At 33.9% G+C, this 23,427-nt stretch overlaps 3 protein-coding genes and 1 pseudogene across 3 annotated transcripts; 3 read left to right on the top strand and 1 right to left on the bottom strand.

The window, feature by feature from the left end:
* Nucleotides 1-146: 146 nt before the first annotated feature.
* Nucleotides 147-983, top strand: LOC143557446 (uncharacterized). The gene has a single exon (XM_077046517.1). The coding sequence runs from the start codon at nucleotides 147-149 to the stop codon at nucleotides 981-983; it is 837 nt and encodes a 278-aa protein (XP_076902632.1).
* Nucleotides 984-3,275: 2,292 nt separating this feature from the next.
* On the top strand, nucleotides 3,276-4,016 carry LOC143557444 (secreted RxLR effector protein 161 pseudogene; annotated as a pseudogene).
* A 2,181-nt stretch (nucleotides 4,017-6,197) lies between these two features.
* LOC143557456 (chaperonin CPN60-2, mitochondrial) lies at nucleotides 6,198-11,113 on the top strand. The gene is made up of 17 exons (XM_077046520.1): nucleotides 6,198-6,282; nucleotides 6,351-6,482; nucleotides 7,496-7,655; nucleotides 7,733-7,908; nucleotides 8,016-8,111; nucleotides 8,817-8,921; nucleotides 9,009-9,095; nucleotides 9,194-9,283; nucleotides 9,347-9,427; nucleotides 9,516-9,584; nucleotides 9,685-9,762; nucleotides 9,846-9,941; nucleotides 10,050-10,149; nucleotides 10,225-10,328; nucleotides 10,406-10,511; nucleotides 10,807-10,885; nucleotides 10,974-11,113. Exons 1-17 carry the CDS (start codon nucleotides 6,220-6,222, stop codon nucleotides 11,071-11,073), a joined length of 1,722 nt encoding a protein of 573 aa, XP_076902635.1. The 5' UTR covers nucleotides 6,198-6,219; the 3' UTR covers nucleotides 11,074-11,113.
* Nucleotides 11,114-13,271: 2,158 nt separating this feature from the next.
* LOC143557454 (26S proteasome regulatory subunit 8 homolog A-like) lies at nucleotides 13,272-18,061 on the bottom strand. Its single transcript, XM_077046519.1, has 9 exons — nucleotides 17,872-18,061; nucleotides 16,204-16,301; nucleotides 15,891-16,115; nucleotides 15,733-15,795; nucleotides 14,848-15,011; nucleotides 14,514-14,670; nucleotides 14,337-14,435; nucleotides 14,151-14,261; nucleotides 13,272-13,554 (listed from the first exon to the last, which is right to left on the bottom strand). The coding sequence occupies exons 1-9, from the start codon at nucleotides 18,059-18,061 to the stop codon at nucleotides 13,414-13,416; spliced, it is 1,248 nt and encodes a 415-aa protein (XP_076902634.1). The 3' UTR covers nucleotides 13,272-13,413.
* Nucleotides 18,062-23,427: the final 5,366 nt, after the last annotated feature.

The raw sequence follows: 23,427 nt of genomic DNA, 5'->3' as shown, positions 1-23,427 counted from the left end.
GTTTACGTTTCTACTTTGTGTATTTCTAGCCAGTTTGGCAAGCTAATAAAATCAAGCATTTGAGTTTTTTATTTCCTGCTTGTGATATCCAATACAATAATTGGTATCAGAGCAAATTCCTCAATTGCTAGATAAAAGATACGATAATGGGTGATGAGAAAATGAAGATTCCTGTGTTTGATGGACATTATGAGCATTGGAGTGAGATGATGGAGAATTTGTTGCGTGCAAAACAGCTATGGAATCTCATCGAACCAGGAATTATCGAACCGGCCGTTGGTATTGCACAAAGTGATGCTCAGAAGAAGAAATTAGAAGAGCTGAGAACAAGAGACATGCAGGTAAAGCATTACTTGTATCAGGCGATAGACAGAGTCACCTTTGAGCATATTTTAAATAGAAGAACATCCAAGGCTGTGTGGGATTCGATGAAGAAGAGGTTTGCAGGAAATGCAAGAGTAAAGAAGTCAATGTTACAAAAGCTCATAAGGGATTTTGAGATTTTGGAGATGAAAACAAGTGAGACTATACCAGAATATTTTGGTAGAGTTTTAACTGTCTCAAACCAAATGAGGAGCAATGGAGAATTGATGCCAGACGTGAAGATCGTAGAAAAGATTCTCAGAACCCTATCTGAGAAGTACATGTACGTGGTGGTATCAATAGAAGAATCAAATAACATTGATGAAATGACTATCGATGAACTACAAAGCTCACTTGTAGTTCATGAGCAAAAATTCAAGAAAGTAGACAAAGAAGATGAACAAGCATTGAAGATTGAATATAATGATGGTTCCGAAAGTCGAGGACGTGGTAGAGGAAGGTATAGTCCAAGAGGGAGAGGACGTGGAAGAGGAAGGTCATCCTTCAATAAAGAGACGATAGAGTGTTACAAGTGTCACAAGCTAGGACACTTTGTATATGAGTGTCTAGGCTGTAATGGCTCCAAGGAGGCAAACTTTGCTGGGTTTGATGAAAGGTGAGGAAATAATGTTGATGGCCGAGGTTGACAAAGAAGAAAACTGCTGCATGGCCCACACAAATGATGGATCTAAAAATTTGTTTTGGTTTTTAGATTCGGGATGTTCAAATCGTATGTGTGGCATTAGAGAGAAGTTTGTTCAACTTGATCATAACTTCTCCACCTCGGTTAGGCTTGGCAACAACAGTCGCATGAATGTTTGTGGGAAAGGTAATGTGAAGCTTGCCTTGAATGGAGTAGTGTTTGTGATCAATGATGTATACTATGTTCTTGATTTGAAGAATTGCTTGCTGAGCATTGGACAACTTCAACAGAGAGGTTTGTCCTTCCTCATTCAGTCAGACTTATGCAAAGTGTACCATCCAGGAAAAGGTATGATTTTTCAGAGTCATATGAGCACGAATAGAATGTTCCCACTATGTGAAGATGCTGGAAATTCTAGTTTTCATACATCAGATGGTTGTAATTTCACAAGTGATGAAGATATGGCTAAATTGTGGCATGAAAGAATGGGGCATATAAGTAAGACAACTATGGTTATGCTACAACAGAAAGAAATGGTTCGCGATCTGCCAAGATTCACTGCTGATAGCACAGTGTGTGGAAACTGTCTAGTGGGGAAGCAGACTAGAGAGGCAATCCCTCGTGTGAGCAAGTGGCGTGCAAAGGATGTTCTTGAGCTGGTCCACTCAGATATATGTGGCCCGATTGCACCTTCATCGTACACCGGTAAAAGGTACATGTTGAGATTTATTGATGATTATAGTAGGAAGGGTTGGGTGTATTTGTTGTGTGAAAAATCTCAAGCACTTGATAGCTTTAAAGATTTTAAAAGCAAAGTTGAAACTGAGACGGGAAAATCTATCAAGTGTTTAAGAATTGATAGAGGTGGAGAGTACCTATAAAAAGATTTTAATAAGTATTGTAAAGAGAAAGGAGTAAAAAAGACAGTTAACAACAAGATATATCCCTCAACAAAATGGTGTTGCAGAGCATAAAAATAGAATTGTTATTGGTATGGTGATAACTCTATTGGCATCCAAAAATATGCCCAAACTATTTTGGGTAGAAGCCATGGTTTGGAGTTTTTATGTTTTAAATAGGATCCCAGCTAGGGCTGTTTCTAACATAACTCCAGAAGAAGCTTAGAGTAGTCACAAACCTACAGTGGAACACTTTAAGGTGTGGGGTTCCATTGCTCATGTGCATGTTCCAAAAGAGAAGAGAAAGAAGTTGGATGATAGAAGTTTCACTTGCATCCTCACTGGAGTTAATGAGGAATCCAAAGGGTATCGGTTAATTGACCCACAAACTATGAAGGTCGTTGTAAGTAAAGATGTAGTGTTTGAGGAACAAAAGGCTTGGGATTGGAGTAACACAGAGCAAAAGGTTCATGAGGATGATATTCTTACGTGGGGTAACTATGTCATTAATGAAGAAGATACTCAAGATGAAACTGATGAAGAATGTGAGCCGTTAGTAGAAGAAGATGTCCCTCATGATCCTAACTCTAGCAATGCAACAGTTAGGGAGGGAAGACAACGCAGACCACCAAACTATTTACAAGATTATGTCACAGGTGAAGAATTACAATCAGATGATAAAGAAGTGAATGTTATGGAAGTAGTTGATCAAGACCCCATTAGATATGAAGAATCAGTCAAAGAAGAAAAATGGAGAAAGGCGATGGAAGCTGAAATAGAAGCCATAGAGAAGAACCAAACATGGTCCTTAGTTGATTTACCTAAGGGGAACAAATGTATAGGTGTGAAGTGGTTGTTTAAGACAAAATTGAATGAAAAAGGTGATGTGGATAAGCATAAGGCAAGGCTAGTGGCACCAGTATATGCACAAGAATTTGGGATTGATTATGTAGAAGTTTATGCTCCGGTGGCAAGGATGGATACTATTCGTATTATGATTGCTATTGCAGCTCAAAGGGGATGGATCATCCATCAAATGGATGTGACCTTCTTACATGGAACCTTGAAGGAAGACGTGTATGTACAACAACAAGGTTTTGTGGTTAAGGGTGAAGAACATAAGGTGTACAAGTTGCAAAAGGCTCTGTATGGGTTAAAGCAAGCTCCTAGAGCTTGGTTTAACCGAATTGAGGCATATTTTATTCGTGAAGGTTTCAAGAGAAGCAGATCAGAGAGTACCCTTTTTTATCAAGAAAGGAACTAAAGGTAAAGTATTGTTTGTAAACATATATGTTGATGATTTGATTTACACTGGAAATGATGAAATAATGTTGAAATATTTTAAGGAGTCAATGAAAAATGAATTTGAAATGACTGATTTGGGAAAAATGAGATATTTTTTGGGTATAGAGGTAATGCAGTGTAGTGAAGGTATTTATATATCACAAAAGAAGTATGCCATAGAGATCCTCACTCGTTTTCACATGTTAGAGTGTAATGCTGTAATTAACCCTATGGTCCCGGGGTGCAAACTGAAACAAGATGAAGGAGAAGAAGTGGATACTACGTTGTTCAAACAAGTGGTGAGTAGTCTAATGTATATCACCACTACAAGACCTGGCATTCAGTTTGTTGTAAGTTTGATTAGCGGGTTCATGTCTAAGCCTACAGAGATTCATCTTGCTGCTGCGAAAAGGGTGTTAAGGTATTTTCAAGGAACTTTGGGGTATGGGATTTTGTATAAGCGAGGTGGAAAAGGAAATCTTAAAGTATACACTAATAGTGATTTTGCTGGGAATTTAAATGATAGAAAAAGTACTTCTAGTTATTTAATGTTATGGGATGGAGCAGTAGTGTCTTGGTCATCAAAGAAAAAGAAACAAGGTGTGGTAGCATTATCATCCACAGAAGCTGAATATGTTGCAGCAGCTGCTTGTGCATTTCAAGTGTTATGGATTCATGGAATTATGGAAGAATTTGGAGAAACAATGGAAGAAGGTACAGTGATAAAATGTGACAATACTTCCACTATTAATCTATCAAAAATCCAGTGTTCCATGGAAGGTGTAAGCACATTGGAATTCGTTTTCACTTTCTCCGTGAGTTGGTGAATGAAGGGAAGATTGAGTTAGGGCATTGTGGGACAAGTGATCAGTTGGTTGATTTGTTTACTAAACCCCTACATCGAGAAAGATTCTTAAAGTTAAGAGATCAGCTTGGAATGTTTGAAGTTAAGAATAAACAAGACATGGAATCTCTGTCATGTTTAAAGGAGGGTATGAAGGAGTAATTGCAAGTATTTTCATAAGTCCATTGGTTATTTACTATTGGCTTAAAATTGAATAAAGGAGAGAATAAAGGAGATTTTGTATGCACGTGGGAGGAATAGTTAAGCTTACCTAATCTCTTGCTGATTTATAGTTAAACAGTTGTTTTCCTTTTTTGTTGCATAGTTTGTTTAGTTCCGTTATGTTTACGTTTCTACTTTGTGTATTTATAGCCAGTTTGGCAAGCTAATGAAATCAAGCATTTGAGTTTTTTATTTCCTGCTTGTGATGTCCAATACAATAATAATAGTATGGCATAGTTATTTTAATTATCGTGTTCAAGCATTTGGCACATACCTAGAAAAAGAGCAGCATTAAAGTAGCATAGAGGAATTGTATACCACTTTGAAGTAGCATAGGAGCCTTATACCATTTTCAGATAGATATGTTGCATGAAACGAATTCTGTAATGTAATGTTGTGAATGCATATAACATTGTTTTACGGGAATTGACTGTTACACTTACCCGCTGAAATGCGTAACATGTTGAGCATTTGTATGTGCTAACATTTCAAACATTTTTTTTCTTTATCACCGGTTCTAAACCCTAGTTTTAATAAAATGGCAAATGATTCGAGCTTCAAGATGGGTTCGTAGGTCTCTTGGTGAGACCGTTTTACTACACATACTAATATAATAGTCCCACTTGAGCATGAGCATTGTGTATATATAGTTGTGGCAATTTCAACCTTCCACTTAAGCATGGTGTATTTATAGCTTTGGCAATTTCAGACATTTTCATATATAAGCCGGTTGATTTGCTTGTATATTTTGCGATTAATTGATTAGAAAGCTTAAGATAAACAACATTAATTAAGAAAATAGTTAAATGGGTTGAAAGTGATACAGTAGAAAAATTAATTTTCCTATAAACTAATCAATATTTTTCATACAAAATACTAGGGGTATGTAAAGTCGGTTCGGGTGGTTACGGGGGCTTAACCACAACTATAACCGAATGCTCGATCAACCATAAGTCGGTTAACCATCGGTTTCAATTAATTTCGGTTATTGTCCAATGTAGTTTTATGGGTTTTTTCTTCTTTTTTTCATTTAGTCTAGTTATAATTGGTTCGCTTATGGTGTTTCAAACTCAATCATGAAGTTTAAAGTTGAAATATGTCGGTTCCAAGCTATTGTATATAGTTGCAACATAAATTTAAATGTTTGAAGTTGGATATTGAGGTATAAAAAATGATATAAAGGTATAAAATTTGCAAAAACATGAACACACGAGGTTCGGTTTGGCTAAAGTCGATTAATGCAGGCACGCTAACCATAATCGTAATCGTAGCCGAATGGTTGTAATCATATTCGCTTAACTGTAACCTTCCTTTGTTCGATTATAGTTAATTCCAGTTCATTTTTTTCGGATTTGGGTTGTTTTGATTTTTACTCACCCCTACAAAATAACACTATCAAGCAAATAAGATAAGTAGGGCTGAATAGTGGTGCACAAACCGGTTAATCGGTTAGTTGAAAGCCGGTTAATTTCAAAACTGATTAGTGGTCAACGGTTAAATAATCGGTTAGATCGATTAATTGGATCGGGTAATAACCGGTTTTGAGAAAGAAAAAAAAACCCTACCCGGTATAACCGAACCGGTTAACCTATAAATAACCTATTAAAAACTGCTTTTAAAAAGAAAAAAAAACAAATAATCAGTTTGATTAACCAGTTTCAAAAGTCATATTATAAACCGGAGATCAATAATATGGACTGGTTATTAACGGGTTGTAACAAGTTTTATTGTGCATCTCTATGGCCGAAATGTATTTGTTTTGAGGGCAGGCCCAATAGGTTTTCGGGTCGAGAAGTCAATTCAGCGGGTCTTCATAAAACCCTAAACCCTCAGAAACCAATCTGAACTGCTGCTTCTGGATCCTTCTTCTCTCTCGTTATATTATTATTATTATTCTCCACGTAGTCAGTCTACACTCTTCCACTAATACTAATCTAATCTCATCCACCGCCGCCGCCGTCGCAATGTACCGTGTCGCCGCCAATCTCGTCTCCAAATCAAGGATCGCAAGAGCCAATGCGCAGCAGGTAATATTGTGTTTTTGTGTATGTGTTATCAGTTAATGTGTTTGTGATATTTGTAATTGTGGTTTTAGGTGAGCTCTAATTTGAGGTGGACGAGAAACTATGCGGCGAAGGATATTAAGTTTGGAGTGGATGCAAGGGCGTTGATGCTGAGAGGTGTTGAAGAGCTTGCTGATGCTGTTAAAGTTACTATGGGCCCCAAGGTTTGCTTGTTTATTTCAATTGCTGTGTTTCTGTTATTTATATCTGTTGATTAAATTACAATACATTACTTATTTGATGATAGATAGATAATTAACTTGATTTGTATATTCTAAGTGTTAAATTTTATTACTTGTTGCCATTTTTTCGCTTTGTCTATATACTTTTACTTCCTTATAATGATAAAAAACATTTTTTTTTTCAGAATAATGTCCTTTCAATAGCTCATTTGCTAACCTTTTCATATCTGTACAACTCTAGTCGGGATTAGGGGGTATTTGGCCTAGCTTTTTTAGCTTTTCTTTACAAAATAAGCATAACTTGGTGTTTGGTTTAGCTTTTTAAGCTTATGCTTATAAGCTTATATAAGCTAATTTGAAGAAGCTTATTTGTGAAAGGGTGTAAGCTACTTATTTGACCTCAAATGGTGGTGGATTAATAATTATTGAAGCAACTTATTACTATAACAAATTAAAGAATGGTGGATTTAACAACTTATTATCAACTTACTTGTGTAATATAAGCTAATCCAAACACTTACAAAGAGCTTATCAAATAATGGAAAATAAGCTATAAGCTACTTCGAATATAAGCATAAGCCAGAAAATAAAATCTGATCGGAATTTATATGTAATCTTTAGTTTTTTTTATACACACACACTTTTTTATATATAATTTTTGAGTTTTATAATTTCTATCTTGAAATTGGCCGGCGATTTGGTTTGACTAGGACTGATTTGGCCTGACTAGGGGTGATTTGGTTGATTAGCGACTAAATTGGCCGGTTAGCTAAAAATTAGTCAGTTGATCTCCAACTAATTTTGCCGATTAGCGACTAGTAGGTGGTTTTCTCCCTAGCACTATGCGTACTCTAATCTAGATTGTTACAAACTCTGTAGGAAGATTGATGTTATATTGTAGTTTACTAGTTATTATATTTTGTGATATGCTTAAAGTTCTTGTTTTTTAATTTAGTTTTCTTGACACTGTAGCTAATTTTTAATCTTTTTTAAAGGGACGTAATGTGGTCATAGAACAAAGTTATGGTGCTCCCAAGGTGACAAAGGATGGTGTCACAGTGGCAAAAAGTATTGAGTTCAAAGACAGGGTTAAGAATGTTGGTGCTAGTCTTGTAAAACAGGTTGCTAATGCCACCAATGATGTTGCTGGTGATGGTGAGTTTTCTTTTTTATTTTCTTTTTACTAAAGTTGGATCATTTTTCAAAAGCTGACATGATTCATTATGTTTCAGGTACCACTTGTGCAACGGTTCTCACACGTGCAATTTATTCTGAAGGCTGCAAGTCAGTTGCAGCCGGAATGAATGCCATGGATCTTAGACGTGGGATCACCATGGCTGTTGATTCAGTGGTTACTAACTTGAAGAGTAGAGCTAGAATGATCAGTACATCTGAAGAAATAGCTCAGGTTTGTTTGGTTTAGTAATATTTAGTTAGGTACTATGAGAGTTTTATCAAATATACTAGTAATAATTAGTTAATTACTAAGCGGTTTTGTTTCTTTTGAAATAAAAGGTTGGGACAATTTCAGCAAATGGAGAACGAGAGATTGGTGAGCTTATTGCCAAGGCTATGGAGAAAGTTGGCAAAGAGGGTGTTATTACCATATCTGTAAGTTATGCATAAAGTTCTTATTTTTAGGGTTGTAAAGCACAGAGCGTTCAGTGAACTGTTTTGCAGGAAGTTTGCTTATGTTCGTTTATTAAATAAATGAATGAACATGTGTCTCATTCATTCGTTTATGCTTGCGAAAGTTCATTTGTTTAAATTCATTTATGCTCATTTGTTTGGGTTCATTTATGTTCGTGAATATATTCATTTATATTTTTAGGCTGTTACAAGTTAGTCGAGTTTGATAACCTTTTAGGACCAACTTATTTTTCATATTTATCTTTAATTGTTTTCAAAGTTGTGTTCGTTTGTCTATGTTTAGTAATATTCATTCAAATGTTTACGTTTGTGAGCAGTTTGTTTATAGTGTTAATGAACGAACATAAAAGAACACTAGCACATTTGTTTTCTTACCGAACGAGCACTGACAAGACAACCCTATTCGTTTAGTTGTTTGTGTCCGATTGTTTGTTTGGTTAAAGTTAAACCAACAAACATGTGTATACTTTGTTTGTTTCTGTTTGGTTTGTTTACAAGGCCTACTTCCATTAACTTTTACCATGCAATCACTAGACTTGTGAAAGTTCTAGATCTTTAGTGGTGTGGTGCAAACTCTTTAAAATTTAAAACTTAAAATCTTTAATGCTTTATATTTGTGATGTTTTAAATTTGTGATATTTTAAATGTATTGTTATTCTGTTATAGGATGGGAAAACACTTAACAATGAATTGGAAGTTGTTGAGGGAATGAAGTTGGACCGAGGCTACATATCACCTTACTTCATCACCAATACAAAGAACCAAAAATGTGTAAGCATCAAAACTCATTGAAATCATTAATAAAAAAAAGTCTTTGATTTTTACAACATTTTCTTGATGATTTCTGTATTTCTGCAGGAACTAGAAGACCCTTTGATTCTAATACACGAGAAAAAAATCTCTAGCTTAAACTCTATTGTTAAAGTTCTAGAACTGGCTTTGAAGGTAATGGATGATTGAATATACACATAATACATGATAACTGATACTTAGTTTTTGTTAGTTATTTTTGAACTACTTGTTTACTATTTTATGCATTTCAGAATCAAAGATCACTGCTGATTGTTGCTGAAGATATTGAAAGTGAGGCATTAGCTACACTCATTCTTAACAAGCTCCGTGCCGGTATTAAGGTATTAAATTGTGTTTTTTTCCTTGTATCTTTTTCTTAGTTTTCTAAAACATATTTTTTGTAGGTCTGTGCCATTAAAGCCCCAGGATTTGGAGAAAACCGGAAGTCAAACTTGCAAGACCTTGCAGTCCTTACTGGTGGAGAGGTTTTTTTATTATACTTAACCAAGATTCTCATGCATCACATAACTTTTGTAACCTTAATAATAATTCCCGCTTGCAAATTTGTTTTAGGTCATAACCGATGAACTTGGCATGAATCTTGAAAAAATGTCACCAGACATGCTAGGAACCTGCAAAAGGGTAAACCCTAGCTTTCTCATCATTGCTATTACTCACTGTAACTGTATAGATATGTGTGTATAAAGTTATGCTAAGTTTTGGAACACATGTATACATTTAGGTTACAATATCAAAGGATGATACGGTTATTCTTGATGGTGCTGGTGATAAGAAAACCATTGAAGAAAGATGTGAACAGGTTTGCTATTTGTACACCATCCAATAGTTAATAATAAATGAATTTTAATACGACTTAAATGTGTTGTTTTTATATTGAAACAGTTGAGATCATCAATCGAGTTAAGCACTTCTGATTATGATAAGGAGAAGCTGCAAGAGAGACTAGCAAAGCTCTCTGGTGGTGTTGCTGTTTTGAAGGTTTGCCTTTTTATATAAATGCTCAATTTTTATCTCGATATTAACAAACTTATTAGTTATTTCATAGTTATTTCATTCTAAAAATGAAACAAGTTGTAAATTGATCAGATTGGAGGAGCCAGTGAAGCTGAGGTTGGTGAGAAAAAGGATAGAGTTACTGATGCTTTAAATGCTACAAAAGCTGCAGTTGAGGAAGGAATTGTACCAGGTAAACTTAAATATTTAGCCAAAACCAAAACGGGTCAAGTCAGTATTTATTTTCTTCCAACTTATGTATGTGCAGGTGGTGGTGTGGCTCTTTTATATGCTTCAAAGGAGCTTGAAAAGCTTCAAACCGCCAACTTTGACCAGAAGATTGGTGTTCAAATAATCCAAAATGCTCTCAAGGTATCTGTTATATGTTTATATTGTACAATAGATACCCGGTATCATCAATTTACTGACTTTTTATTTTATGTTTGAAGGCACCAGTGCACACCATTGCTTCTAATGCTGGAGTCGAAGGTGCGGTTGTTGTTGGAAAACTGCTGGAGCAGGATAACCCTGATCTTGGATATGATGCTGCTAAAGGTATCGCTCTATATACATATATATGCATATATACGCGCGTGTGTGCGCGCATCTCTTATACTTTCTGTGTCGTGAGTTTACATTTCTTTAACTTGATATGAGGCTGCTAAATGAGTCAAAACGACCGGTTAGATCAACTCGTACCAGCCCGTTTAATTAATGGGTTAGCCCGACCTGAACCTGTTTATGTTAGCCTTGATTCCATCGTCATTCATTTATGTATTCATGGTCGAATAGCCAATCTTTTTACTCCACATGGTATTGACGCTTATTATTATTATCGTTTTTCAATTAGGTCAATATGTAGACATGGTCAAGGAAGGAATCATTGATCCTCTAAAGGTGATCAGGACAGCTTTAGTAGACGCTGCAAGGTAAATTTATCTTTATACCCCTTCTTACGAAACCATGCATACGTTTTTCACATGTAAAATCCGAGTTTCTTTTTATTGTTGTTTACAGCGTGTCATCTTTATTGACCACAACTGAAGCTGTAATCGTTGAGCTTCCAAAAGAAGAGAAGGAATCACCAGCAATGAGTCCAGGCATGGGCGACTATTAAAGTCAGCAGCAACTTATTTTATTTTCCTCATTTAATTATGATTAATTTTCAAACTGTATAATAATTTGTATCAGTACCATTTTTGGTAGCCGTTTAGATCTTGTTTCTCACCCGCTTTGAGTTTTTTTCCCCCGATATGTGATTCTTACGGATGCCATCACATTTGGAGGGTCATGTTTTGACCGAACTATTACTCTAGCAAAACTAAATTATCAATAACCTGGATGCTATATCATCAGTAAGAAACGGATTCTATCGATTGGATCTTAAATGGGCATATATTGTTGTATATATTATAACTAATTTGATTGTAACTTCAAATTCAATCGCTAACTGACGTGAAACCACAAGGGATTCTAAGTTATATACCATACTATAACAATAAAGAAACATTAGATTCCATATTATGCTATGAGAGCCCATGAGATAACCTTAAAACTATTCAAGTTCAATGTTAAAACATCATGATTCTCATACCATCATTCAACATCAACCGCGTCTTTAAAGGTTCACCTTTAACACCGTGCTGTCCATTAGATCACCTAACATACTGTCCATTCATTCTTCTCAGCGCCATTTAAGTTCTTTTATCAGGTATTCATTAGTTTTAGTTCCAACACTTTGCTTTCATTTTACATCTTTGATTAGGGTTGTAATAATCGACCATGAAGGAATTAATATGGTTTCGAGCTTGATTGGCTCGTGAGTGGCTCAATTCGTTCCCCTACTTGTAGGTAGTTTAATTTTAGCGGACATAAATGCACAATTTACATGAACTAATTTAGGTAATTGGTTATGTTTTTGTAGTTGTACCGAATTACAGTTTGGTTTATCATAACTTGGGGACTAAATCGTAACTTTTGGAAAACCACATATCAGTTTTGCAATTGGAGGAATCTTGTATACATAGAGCTATTCAAAAAGCTCGAGGCTCGAAACTCGGACTCGCGACTCACTCGATAAAAGCTTGAATAAAACTAGCTATAAAAATTTGATTTGAAACACCCTGAGCTGATTTGGATCATTTTTGTAGCCGAGCCAAAATCGACCCAGGCTCGGCTCGTTGGCTTGATCTTAAGCTCGTTTAACTTCAAAATCGAGCTAGAGCCTAGCTAAGTTGCTTCGTTTAATTTCGAGCACAAGCTCGAAACCACCCTGGTTCCACTCGGACTCGACTTGTGAACAACCCTATGTGCTATGTAAATTTAAGCCTCAAATCCAAAATTAAATAGTTAAAACAGCCAGTGCATATTTTTCTAACTGTTGAACACAAGAATCAAGATAATATGAATATTGTTTATTTATAATACCTGCAGGCATAAACCGGGATGACATGAAGAAGTTGTGAAAGTCCTTTGATCAAGATTTTCCAAACATCAAGAACTTCATAAGCATCAAGCCCGTTTTTTGGAGGTTCGAGTAGCCTGTTTATCTTGGGAACTTGGCAGCTTCTCTACTAGTTTTATTTGTTTATCTGGATTGTTTATCTTTGTTTTGTGAACAGGCCAAGCTAGTCAATTTCATGGCTGAAAAACGGGTATACAAGTCAGTTACGGGTTCAAATTTCCGCATTTTGACCAGGGTTAATTTTGGAACTTTGGCAGCTAACAAAGGTGCAGTACCTGCTGATTTGGTTAGTTTTTGCTGCTGATTTCAGGTAAGTTTCAAGGTCATTACAGGCCTGTTCTACCACGACTTCGGGTCACTATGTCGATTCTATTTATTCTAATTTGGTTCAGTTTATTGTTTCCACAGGATCATAAAACTGCATTGGATTACAGGTTAGCTGGCTTTTCAATACTAAAGTTATTTTAGGCTTTCATGTGAGTTGTTTTGGCACTTTTGATAACGGGTCAAGGGTGTCTTGTGTTAGCCCATTGCCTACGGATCAGGTTTCATATTACTTGACTGCAGTTTTGTTTAATTGGATTCAAGGGTAGTTTGGTCATAATTGAACCTCTTTAACAGTTTGTTGCTCTTTACGAATCTCAAGAAAGTTGGTGTTCTCAATGCTCTCAACTAGGCTATAATAGTAAAATTGGAACTTTATTTTCCTTTCCTCCCAACTAGGGAACACATAAGATGCTCATTTTCTTTTCTTTTCCTTTCATTTTCGTTAAATTCAGAAACACAAATTAAGTTCACATCTTTCCTTTCTTTCCTCTCTTTAAGTGAACTCGGGAACAGAGCCCAAACGTAATATCAGTATAGCACGCACACAAAAGATAAACGCAATTCAAAACAAACCACTTATAGTCGAATGAACACAATCCGAACATAAAAGTTTTAAAAAACATTTTGACAACAAATACTAGGTAGAAAAGCCATTGACTTGATTGATTACTTCCAAAGCTTGCGTAGAGACATGTTTTTCTCGGTTTCCTTCTTCATAACCTTAGCAACCGCCATCTCAAAATCTTCCTGTGTCACATGAACTCTCCTCTCCCTCAAAGCAAACATTCCAGCTTCAGTACAAACAGCCTGCAATAATAACACAACCACAAGAAATTAAAAAAAAAAAACATTTATAATTATAACATTTAACACACTAATTATTTATAAAATTTAAATTTTTAAGACATAATATTTTGGGTCATAGTAACAGATGAAACCAATCCATAAAACAAATTAACTGTTAGGTTTTATGTTTCATAAAAACCAAACTTTTGGTTAGGTTCAGGTCCAGTTTCATTTGAGGATGTAAATAAAACCGAACCAAACCGAATGTATAGATTTCATGCTTGATCTTTGAATGTTAAGTAGTTTACAAGTATTCAACAAAAAGCGTGTCAAATATTTTAGCCCAAATGTATAACAATAAATCAACCATTAATTAACAAAAAGATTCAAGCCCATACTCATCATTTTGAACCATTTTTTTGGGCCAAAAAAATCAAGGCCATATAGTAAAACCGAAACAGAACGGTTTTCAAATAGCAAGCACAAAACCGACCCATGCACACCCCCTCATGCCTACTTCTAACCTCATTATCATCAAGCTACTAATTATTATTATGAAAAAAAAGGTTAAGAGAGAGAAACTTCAAAGCCAAAAGTCAAAGTCAACAAGAACTGACCTTAAGCTCAGCACCCGAAGCGCCGTTCATCTTCTCAGCTATCTTCTTCAAATCAATCCCACGCATTAAGTTCATCTTTCTTGAATGAATTTTCAGAATATCAAATCGTGACTACAAACAAACAAACACACAAAAATTAGTCTTAACTATAGAGATCTCAAATATTTAAAGGCAAGATTCTCTCACATCTTCATTGGGATTTGGGAACTCGATTTTCCTATCAATTCTCCCGGGCCTGAGAAGAGCCTGATCCAGGATATCAATACGGTTTGTAGCCATCAAAACCTGAAAGAAAACATTAAAAAATTCAACAATGTTGTACATATTTAGTCAAACAGGCACATCCATGATTCCTTCAACTACCTTAATCTTGTTTGATGCTTCAAAACCGTCAAGCTGATTGAGAAGCTCAAGCATAGTTCGTTGCACTTCACTGTCACCGTTCCCGCTTCCAGACTCCATCCGAGCAGATCCAATACTGTCTATTTCATCCATAAATATGATTGATGGAGCATGTTCCCTGCACCAACAAATTATAATAACAATAAATACGTAACAATATATTAATCAATGATTTACAAATGCATTTACTATATTGGGCTTGGGTCATTTATTTCGCCCAAATGGTAAAACCAAAAAAACCACAAACCAAACCCATTGTGAAAACCAAAAACCCGAAACTGAAGAGAGTACAAACCTGGCCATAACAAAAAGTTCTCTAACCATACGAGATCCCTCACCAATATATTTCTGTACTAGTTCAGAACCAGAAACCCTGATGAAAGTACAATCAGTGTGATGAGCCACTGCTCTTGCCAACAAGGTCTTCCCTGTGCCAGGTGGCCCGTATAACAGAACTCCCTATAAAGATAAATATATGCTAAGCGTCAATATAACCATTATTAATGATACGGTTTGAAAGCTTACATCTAACGATGGGCCTGTAAACAAACCGAATGCTCAGTGAACCGTTTGTCAGCCATTCAGCGGAAAGTTCATTCATTTAATAAATAAACGAGCATGAATACATGCATTGTGCATTCACTTATGTTCGTGAGCGTTTTTTTACGTTTGTTCAACTATGGTCGTTTATATTTTCACTTAATTTTTTAGGCTCATTATACTTTTATCGAGTTTATGAAATTATGAAATCACCCATTAAAATTTACTCAAGTTGTACTAATTTTTTTAGGTCCAACAGATTGATGTCCAATTTACTTTCAATGGTGGTCGCTCAGTTATGTTTGTTTATTTTTGTTTATCCATGTTCAACTATTTCCGTTCGTGCATACTATTGCTGAACAAACATACACAAACATGAACACGAACACGAAAACCTTGTTTGTGTCCAATTGTCTATTTGGTTAGAGGTATACACAAACATGTTTCTTAATAAACGAACATGAACAAGAAAACCCTGTTCATTTAATTGTTCATGTCTGATCGTTTGCTCAGTTAAAGTTGAATGAATGAACACAAAACACGAACATGCTATGTTCATGGAATGAATGAACACGAACATGCTCTGTTCGTTCGGTGACTCAATCCATTTACAAGCCTATCTATATGCAATCAATGGTACCTTTGGTTGAGCAATTCCAAGACTCTCAAATAATTCTGGATGTTTGATTGGAAGTTCAATGACCTGATTTTTGTAATCCAAAACAAAATATTAAAATCAAAGGACAACTAAACATAAAGAGTTGAAAATCAAGAATGAAAATAAAAACTTGAAATAACCTCTTTAATCTCTTTGATTTGTTGGTCGAGCCCACCAATCATATCATATGTAGAATCAGGAACCTTTTCAACTTTCATAAGGTTGACCAGAGGGTCAACCTTGCTTGGTAAAACCAAGTGAAGAACATAACTGTCGTTGCGAAGGGCTACTCGGGTTGATGGAGTGATCTTAGTGATATCAATGCTTTTGTCAATATCAACTACGTATTTTCCCTCTGGGTGCACCTGTAATAAAAAAAAAGTTAAAAAAGAAACAAATATTTTGATTTAAGTTTTATGTAATATTTTATAAAACAAAACATCAATAACTAACCTTGACTAGCACTTTGGACTTTCCCATTACTTTAACAACTTCACCAACATAAGATCCCGGCTCTTGAAGCAGCTGCAACTCTTCCTTAAGCATCCTGACTGTAATTTAAAATTATTATAAATAGTAATATTAGTAACACTTTTTCAATAACAACACGGTCTTAAGTATTGAAATTAGAATTGTTGAAACAATTGGATTGTTGAATCTATGTTTGATCATACTATCTCACTATTATTACGGTCGCTTGTCGAAAATCATAACGGCATCATCCACGGTAGAATATTATTTAAATTCTTGTTTCACTGAACTTATGATGTTTTTATAACTCAGGATCTATTTTCAGACTTTATGGTTGCAAGTATCTATAAGCATGTTGTTATGATCAATTCTCAAAACGTACCGCTGGGATCGTAGTTATGTATTTTTAGCTAAACTATTAAAAAAAGCTGCCTACTTTCAATATTTTATGTCATGTTTTCTTTTTCATTGTGCCTTTTGGCTTCTGTATATATAACACAAACCAAAAAAACATAACTAGCAAGAAAACATGATCATAAAACATAGCAAGTATATAGTCTGTTGAAAAGTTTTACACACACAAGAGCCAAAACAATAAGGCTGATACCATACCGGTTGTATCTCTTGAGAATTCACCGCAATAACATGCTAGAAAATATTTGCATCCATATGCACTAATACTAAAAGAGTTGGGAAATAGATCGTAAGCAACTCTCTAAGGTCCAATTAAACAAGAAATAAATTAAATTCTATCAAAGAATGATATCTTTATACTTGTCAATCTACCTCTTCTAATAAAATAAAATAATTGATGCCACATGTCAGTTTGTGGTTCATTCTGAAGTCGACCCACATTAAAAAAAATGCGGATCCTTTTTACCCATACCCACTTCTCATTCTAACTCTCCTAACCCATCGGCAACATCAGAACCCTAATCGGCTAATCTTATTCCATTCGGCAGTCCAGCACCATTGTCAACATCCAAACCCTAATCGATGCTATTTTTGTATCTGTAATCATCTCTTACATCTATTGGACATCTTTACTGTTCATATGTAATCGGTTACTTGTGTATTTCTGCTCAAGAATTGCATCTACCTTTAATCTGGTATTTTGAATTGGCGAGGTAGGTATGTTTTGTTTATCTTTGTTATTGGTATTCTATTTTGGATTCGGTTTTCAAACCTTATGGAAATCTTTACTTGTTTTGGTTCATTCATAATTGAATGTTCCTAAGATGAAAACATTACATGATATGTTTGTTAACCGCTATTTCAAATGAGAATAATTGCGATGTTATTTCTATGTTTAATTTGCTTTGTAATTCAGTAAGTTTGCTTCATGATAGCCAAACCGATTGTGTTTTGTTGTGCTTTTGAGATGAATGAACTCAATAATTGTTTAATTTTTGGAAAGCCGATGTGAATTTGATATTATTTCATTACAATGTTAAATTTTCATCTGAAACTAATAGTTACATATGATTTAGGTTAAAACCATTTGGAAGCAGCCAAGTTGATTATTAATATTTGCAATTATCCACAACAATAATAATTAATAACACCAACAACTGAGTATTTAAAAAAAAAAATAAGGAAAGCTAGGGTTGGGTTACACGTAATTAGGCAAAGAAAATAGGGGACAATTACCTCTAGAATTAAACTCGTTACGCTGGGCTTCAAGGCGGTTGAGATTGTGGGTCTTCTGGCGGACCTGAAGCTGAGCATCGTGGATACGTTGGAGGTAATACTGCCTCAAACCCTCACCGGATTTGGGCCTTGAAGAACAGCTGTCGACTACTTGATCCGATGGTTTCATGGCTACATCCACAGACGCCATTGAATTGAACTGAAGATGGAAGGATGTTGTTGTTTAGATCAGAATCAGACAGAGGCTTCGTGTATTTTATTTTGATTTGATAGAAGAAGAAGAAGAAGAAGAAGAAGAAGTTGGGTTTCTTTCTGCGCAAGAGAAGAGAAGAGAAAGAGAAGAGAAAGAGAAGGTGTTTTCATGCTTTGCATCTTTAGTCCTTATACTATCTTATGTTCCAACTTCAAACCACGGACACTAAAACCAATCACAACATCTCAATGACAAGTTAAAACAGTTTGGTTTGGTTTGGTTTGGTTTGGTTTGGTTTGGTTTGGTTCAGTTCAGTTCGTTATTATACAATGGGGCATTTGCATATATCCCCCTCCAAAGTTCCCTTATTACATATTTATCTAATCTTTAAAATTCAATTACATATCTCTCCATTTCATTAAAATTAACTAATTAAATGGCTATTTTACCCTTAATAAACTAATTAAAACTTATTTACATATGTCCCTTTCCAAAAAGCATCAATTACATATCTCCCCAATTTAAATCCAAATCTAGTCGGTGTTAAGACAAACATATCGAAGGTAACAATCATCTTGTTCTAACATAAGATATGTATCTCCTCTTTGAAATCATTCATCTTCATGACTGAGTCTTCGCCACTTGTTCAAAAAATAAGATGCATATTTCTAAATTTTTGTTGACAAATTCATTTGTAATAAAAAAAAACAAAGTACAAAGTTGTTTTAGCAAGGAGCTAACATACAATCAAACAGCACTACATTTACATATTTTCACAATAATCCTCATGTCAAACTATTAGACGTTTAAATCTTTCCGGACCTTCAAAATTAGTAAAATGATTATTGTATATTTAGTGGATTCATAACTTCACCCCCTTTTTTGTATCTAGTTTCTTTGTCCTTGGAGATTGATCTCCATAGTTAAATTGATCCTCATTCCTTAGCTACGTATGATCTTTAATTTCATGTGCCTTTATCCATCCGAACCCAATTCCGACCTTTTGACTTATCCTAGTGCTTGAGTCTAACTCTTTGACTCGTCCCTAGCGGTTGATTCGTCGATCTTTGACCCACCCAATCTTTCTTATGCACTAATTCTCTCTCTATTTTGTTTCTCCAATAAATTAACACCAAGTTAGAGGTTTGCTCTTTTGTAGGGAAATGGTGAGTAATTTAAAACAATTACTCAAAATAAAGTATGAACATAAATTTCATATTCTGATATGAATAAATAGTAAGAGGTAATCAAGGTTACTAATTGTTTACTCAAGATACGTATAAATAATTAAAAACGAAATCTTAAAAAAGTCTAATTTTAGCAAATACTTGAGAGAAACAGAAGATCAGTTTTGACTTTTGAATGGAATCGAGAACAACATCTGAATTTGTAGGAATATGTGAGAAATTAAAATTTTGGTATAATCATTACACCTAATATGGTAGCCGAATCCTTTTTAGGGGCACTCTAACTCAAAGAACGAGGTTTACATGGTTTCTAACCTTGTGCTCGACAAATTTAAGGGCTGCCTCAATTTTCAACAAACAAAGTTCATGTGAAATTGCATATATAAATAAATAGGATGAACATGATGAAATTGTTGGAGAGGAAATAGTCAATTGCCAAACTGCAATGTTGATCAATGTCTAGCAAGTAGAAATCGATTCCTAAATTGTATGTCGGTGTCCTGCTACAGATCTAGGATTTGTGAAGGGAGGTGTACCGGAGATATGTTGTCAATAGGAGATAGAAGAAGGTAATTGGGTAATTTTATGCGAGTAGGGGAGATATGTAATTATAATTTAAGGATTAGGTAAATATGTAATAAGGCCATGGATATATGTAAAAATCCGTTGAGTTATTAATAAAAATGAGAAGTGTGAGAAGCCATAGTTGATTAACAAGGGTTTTTATCTTTAATATGAGTATCACTTTGTTATATAAAAATTTTAAAAAAATTACGTCATTGTGTTTTTTCGTCGTTGTGTCTTTTTGTTTGTTATTGTGTTCTTTTTGTTATTGTGTCTTTCAAATCATCATTCTGTTTTTTAAATCCTAATAATACAGTTGTGTAATAATAATATGTAAATATAATGATAAAATAACAACAAATTATCTAATACATAAACCACAATGATGAATACATATTACACAATTACATGAAACATAAAACACAATGATGAATACATATAACACCATGACCTGAAACGTAAAACACAATGGAAACTACATATTACGCAATGACATGAACGTAATACACAATGACTAAAACAAAATGATAAGTAGAAAGACAAATGATGAGCACAAAGACACAATGACAAACAAAAAGACACAACGATGTAATCTTTGTTTTAATTGTTATCTTTAATACGAGTATCAATTGATAACATAATGACCAAAATCTATAACACAATGTATAAAAAAACCCAATTAAAAATCATGATGAACAACCAATAACACAATATAAAAAACCCACTAATTTTTTTTTTTAATTTTTATATAACAATGTGATACTCATATTAAAAATAAAAAAAACGTTTGTTATTATGGTGAAATTTTTAAAAAAAAATAATGTTGCATGAAAAAGTTATGGACGTTTTAAAATGATGGAGGAATTGGCATGTGCCTTGCATGTGAAAAGAGAAAGTCAACAAAAGTGGGTTATTACCTTTATGTCCTTCTCATCAACTTATTTTCTTAAATTAAAATCCACCATTCAAATCTAATATCAATGGATTAGATTTCTTCTCACTCTTCTTAATTTTTGTTGTCCTTTGTATTTTAACTTTACCCCCTTTGTATTTTAACTTTATCCTACATAGATACCAGTATCATCAATTCACTGACTTTTTATTTTATATTCATTTTCTATTTGAAGGCATCAGGGCACACGATTGCTTCTCACTAAAAAAAAGTGAATATTATGGACTAGCGTATTAGGGATTTTTATTTAAAACTAAAAACCAGTCATAAATATGTATGTGTAATGGATGGTTTTGTATAGAAACCTATTGACGACTGAACTTCAGCCTCAAATACGTTCCCTCTAAAATAGAAAATGGAGAAAATGTATTGTCGACTGGTCTTCGGTCTATAATATACAGAGAATATATTAAAGACTAAAAATTTGTCGTTAATATTTTCATATAGGAATTGAATTAAGGATTGATATTCAGTACTAAACGGCTTTTGTATATGAAAAGGTCAAGGACTGATTTCCAGTTTCTAATTGTTTGACACAAATTTTACCATTGTAAGGAATGCATTGGAGGCTGAAAAATAGTCTCAAAAATATTGTACGAAACTTTATTTGAAACTTGTATTTAGTCTCCGTAACGTTTTGTGGATAAGTGTTTAGGGACTAATATTCAATTTCTAATAATCAACTCATATTCTATCATTTTGAGGAAATATATTGAAGATTGGATTAGTCTTAACAATTCTTTTAAAAGACTCTATTACAGGGACTATTAGTTGGTCTTAAAATGCCTTTTTTATATATGACATGGTTAATAACTCATTTTCAGTCTCTCTGCTACGTCATTGTTAATTCTACATTTTTCAAAGAAGAATTAGAGGTCATATAAGTCCATGAAATTCTTGTAAAGGCCCTATTTATAAACAATAAAAAGTAATAGAATCACAAAGTGCTCACAGCTTTCTTTTATAAAAATAGGTTCGGTTTTGTAGGAAAACCATTTTTTTTATTTTAAACTCTATAATATATATAAACGAAAACCCTAAAATCCTATGTGTCGCGATGTGGTCGCTCCCCCCTTTTATGAAAGTCATCAGATTTCTTGATTTTTAAATGGAGGCATCTCATTGATTTACCCAAATTCATGGGTATGGGTCTTACCAAAACCAGATAGCTCTTAAACGGGTTATAATATCTCATTAAATTAAAAATTAATCTAACCAATTATTTGATATGAAAATCCTATAAAATAGGGATATACTAAAGTTTAATATCCAATTTAAAAAGAAAAAGATATTATTTGTAATTAATAAACAATTTTATAATAAAAAAAACATAAGCGGGTTTTGGGTCACCAAATCCAGATAGCTTTTAAACGGGTTATAACATATCATTAATTTATGAAACCCTTTCATCATTAAACCTTAAGTATATTATTAACTTTCTTACAGTAAAGAAAATTAAAATCCAAAAAATAAATATTAAAAAACAAAAAATATAAAACAACCATTCTCTCAAGCCATCAGATTGCTTTATTTGTAAATGAAGGCTTTTCACGCATTTGACACGAATTCACGGGTAAACGTCTCACCGAACCCAGATAGCTCTTAAACGGGTTATAACATCTCATTATATTAAAAAAATAATCTAATCAAATATTTGATACGAAAATCCTATAAATAGGAATATACTAAAAATTAATATCCTATTTTATTTTAAAAAAAGATACTATTTATAATTTAAAAACAATTTTATAATAAATAAAATAAACGTGTAATGGGTATCACCAAACCCAGATAGATTTTAAACCGGATTATAACATATAACTTATTTGTGAAACCATTTCATCATCAAACCTCAAATATATTAATTATTATAAAGTTGTATTTGTGAAACCATTTCATCATTAAACCTCAATAAATAAAATTAAAATCCAAATATACATATATAAATTTTAAAAACGAATAACGTAAAACAAAAATCTAGTAAACTATAAAGTTGTATTTTTTTTATAAAAAAAGATAAATGTATTTAAATAGTTAAAAACAATTAGAATTTTTTATGAAGTTTATGATAAAAAAAAATAAGTTGCTTGTCAATTTGATTGTCAAAATGTGCTAGTTTCTACGTCAAACTTGATAAAAGGTTAATCTCAGAGTTTTCAAACCTAGACATGACTTGACTCTCTGACCCGAACATAAGGTCGGTTCGGTTCGATATGTTTGAACTAGTTTAGTTAGACTGGTCGGTTCGAGTGGTTTTAGTGGTCGAACCGGAAACCCGGTTAAGCGGACTGTTTTTTAGCAAAAAATTTTAATCATAAAATAGTTATGTATCTTGTGAGATTTAAACTTGAAACCTTCAACAGAATAATCAAGTAACTTATCAACTTAACTATGAAGAAATTTATGTTTTATTTTAGAGTTAATGTCCATTTTTGCCTCTGTGGTTTGCTACTTTCGTCACTTCAGTCCAAAGTTTGAAATTTTATCAATTTAGTCCTTATAGTTTTAAACACTAGCCAATTACGTCCCCCCGTCTAACGGCATCCAACTATGCTGCTAGTTTAAGGGGTATTTTTGTCTTTCTCCTGTTTATTTTTAGTTAATGGTCATTTTCGTCCCTGTGGTTTGATGCTTTTGCTACTTCAGTCCAAAGTTTGAAT

This window comes from Bidens hawaiensis, unplaced genomic scaffold (genome assembly GCF_021521415.1).
Source record: "Bidens hawaiensis isolate Kalapana, Puna unplaced genomic scaffold, B.hawaiensis_p1.1 tig00018965_1, whole genome shotgun sequence".
Taxonomy (NCBI): Eukaryota; Viridiplantae; Streptophyta; class Magnoliopsida; order Asterales; family Asteraceae; genus Bidens; species Bidens hawaiensis.
This window is presented reverse-complemented; position numbering and strand designations above follow the sequence as displayed.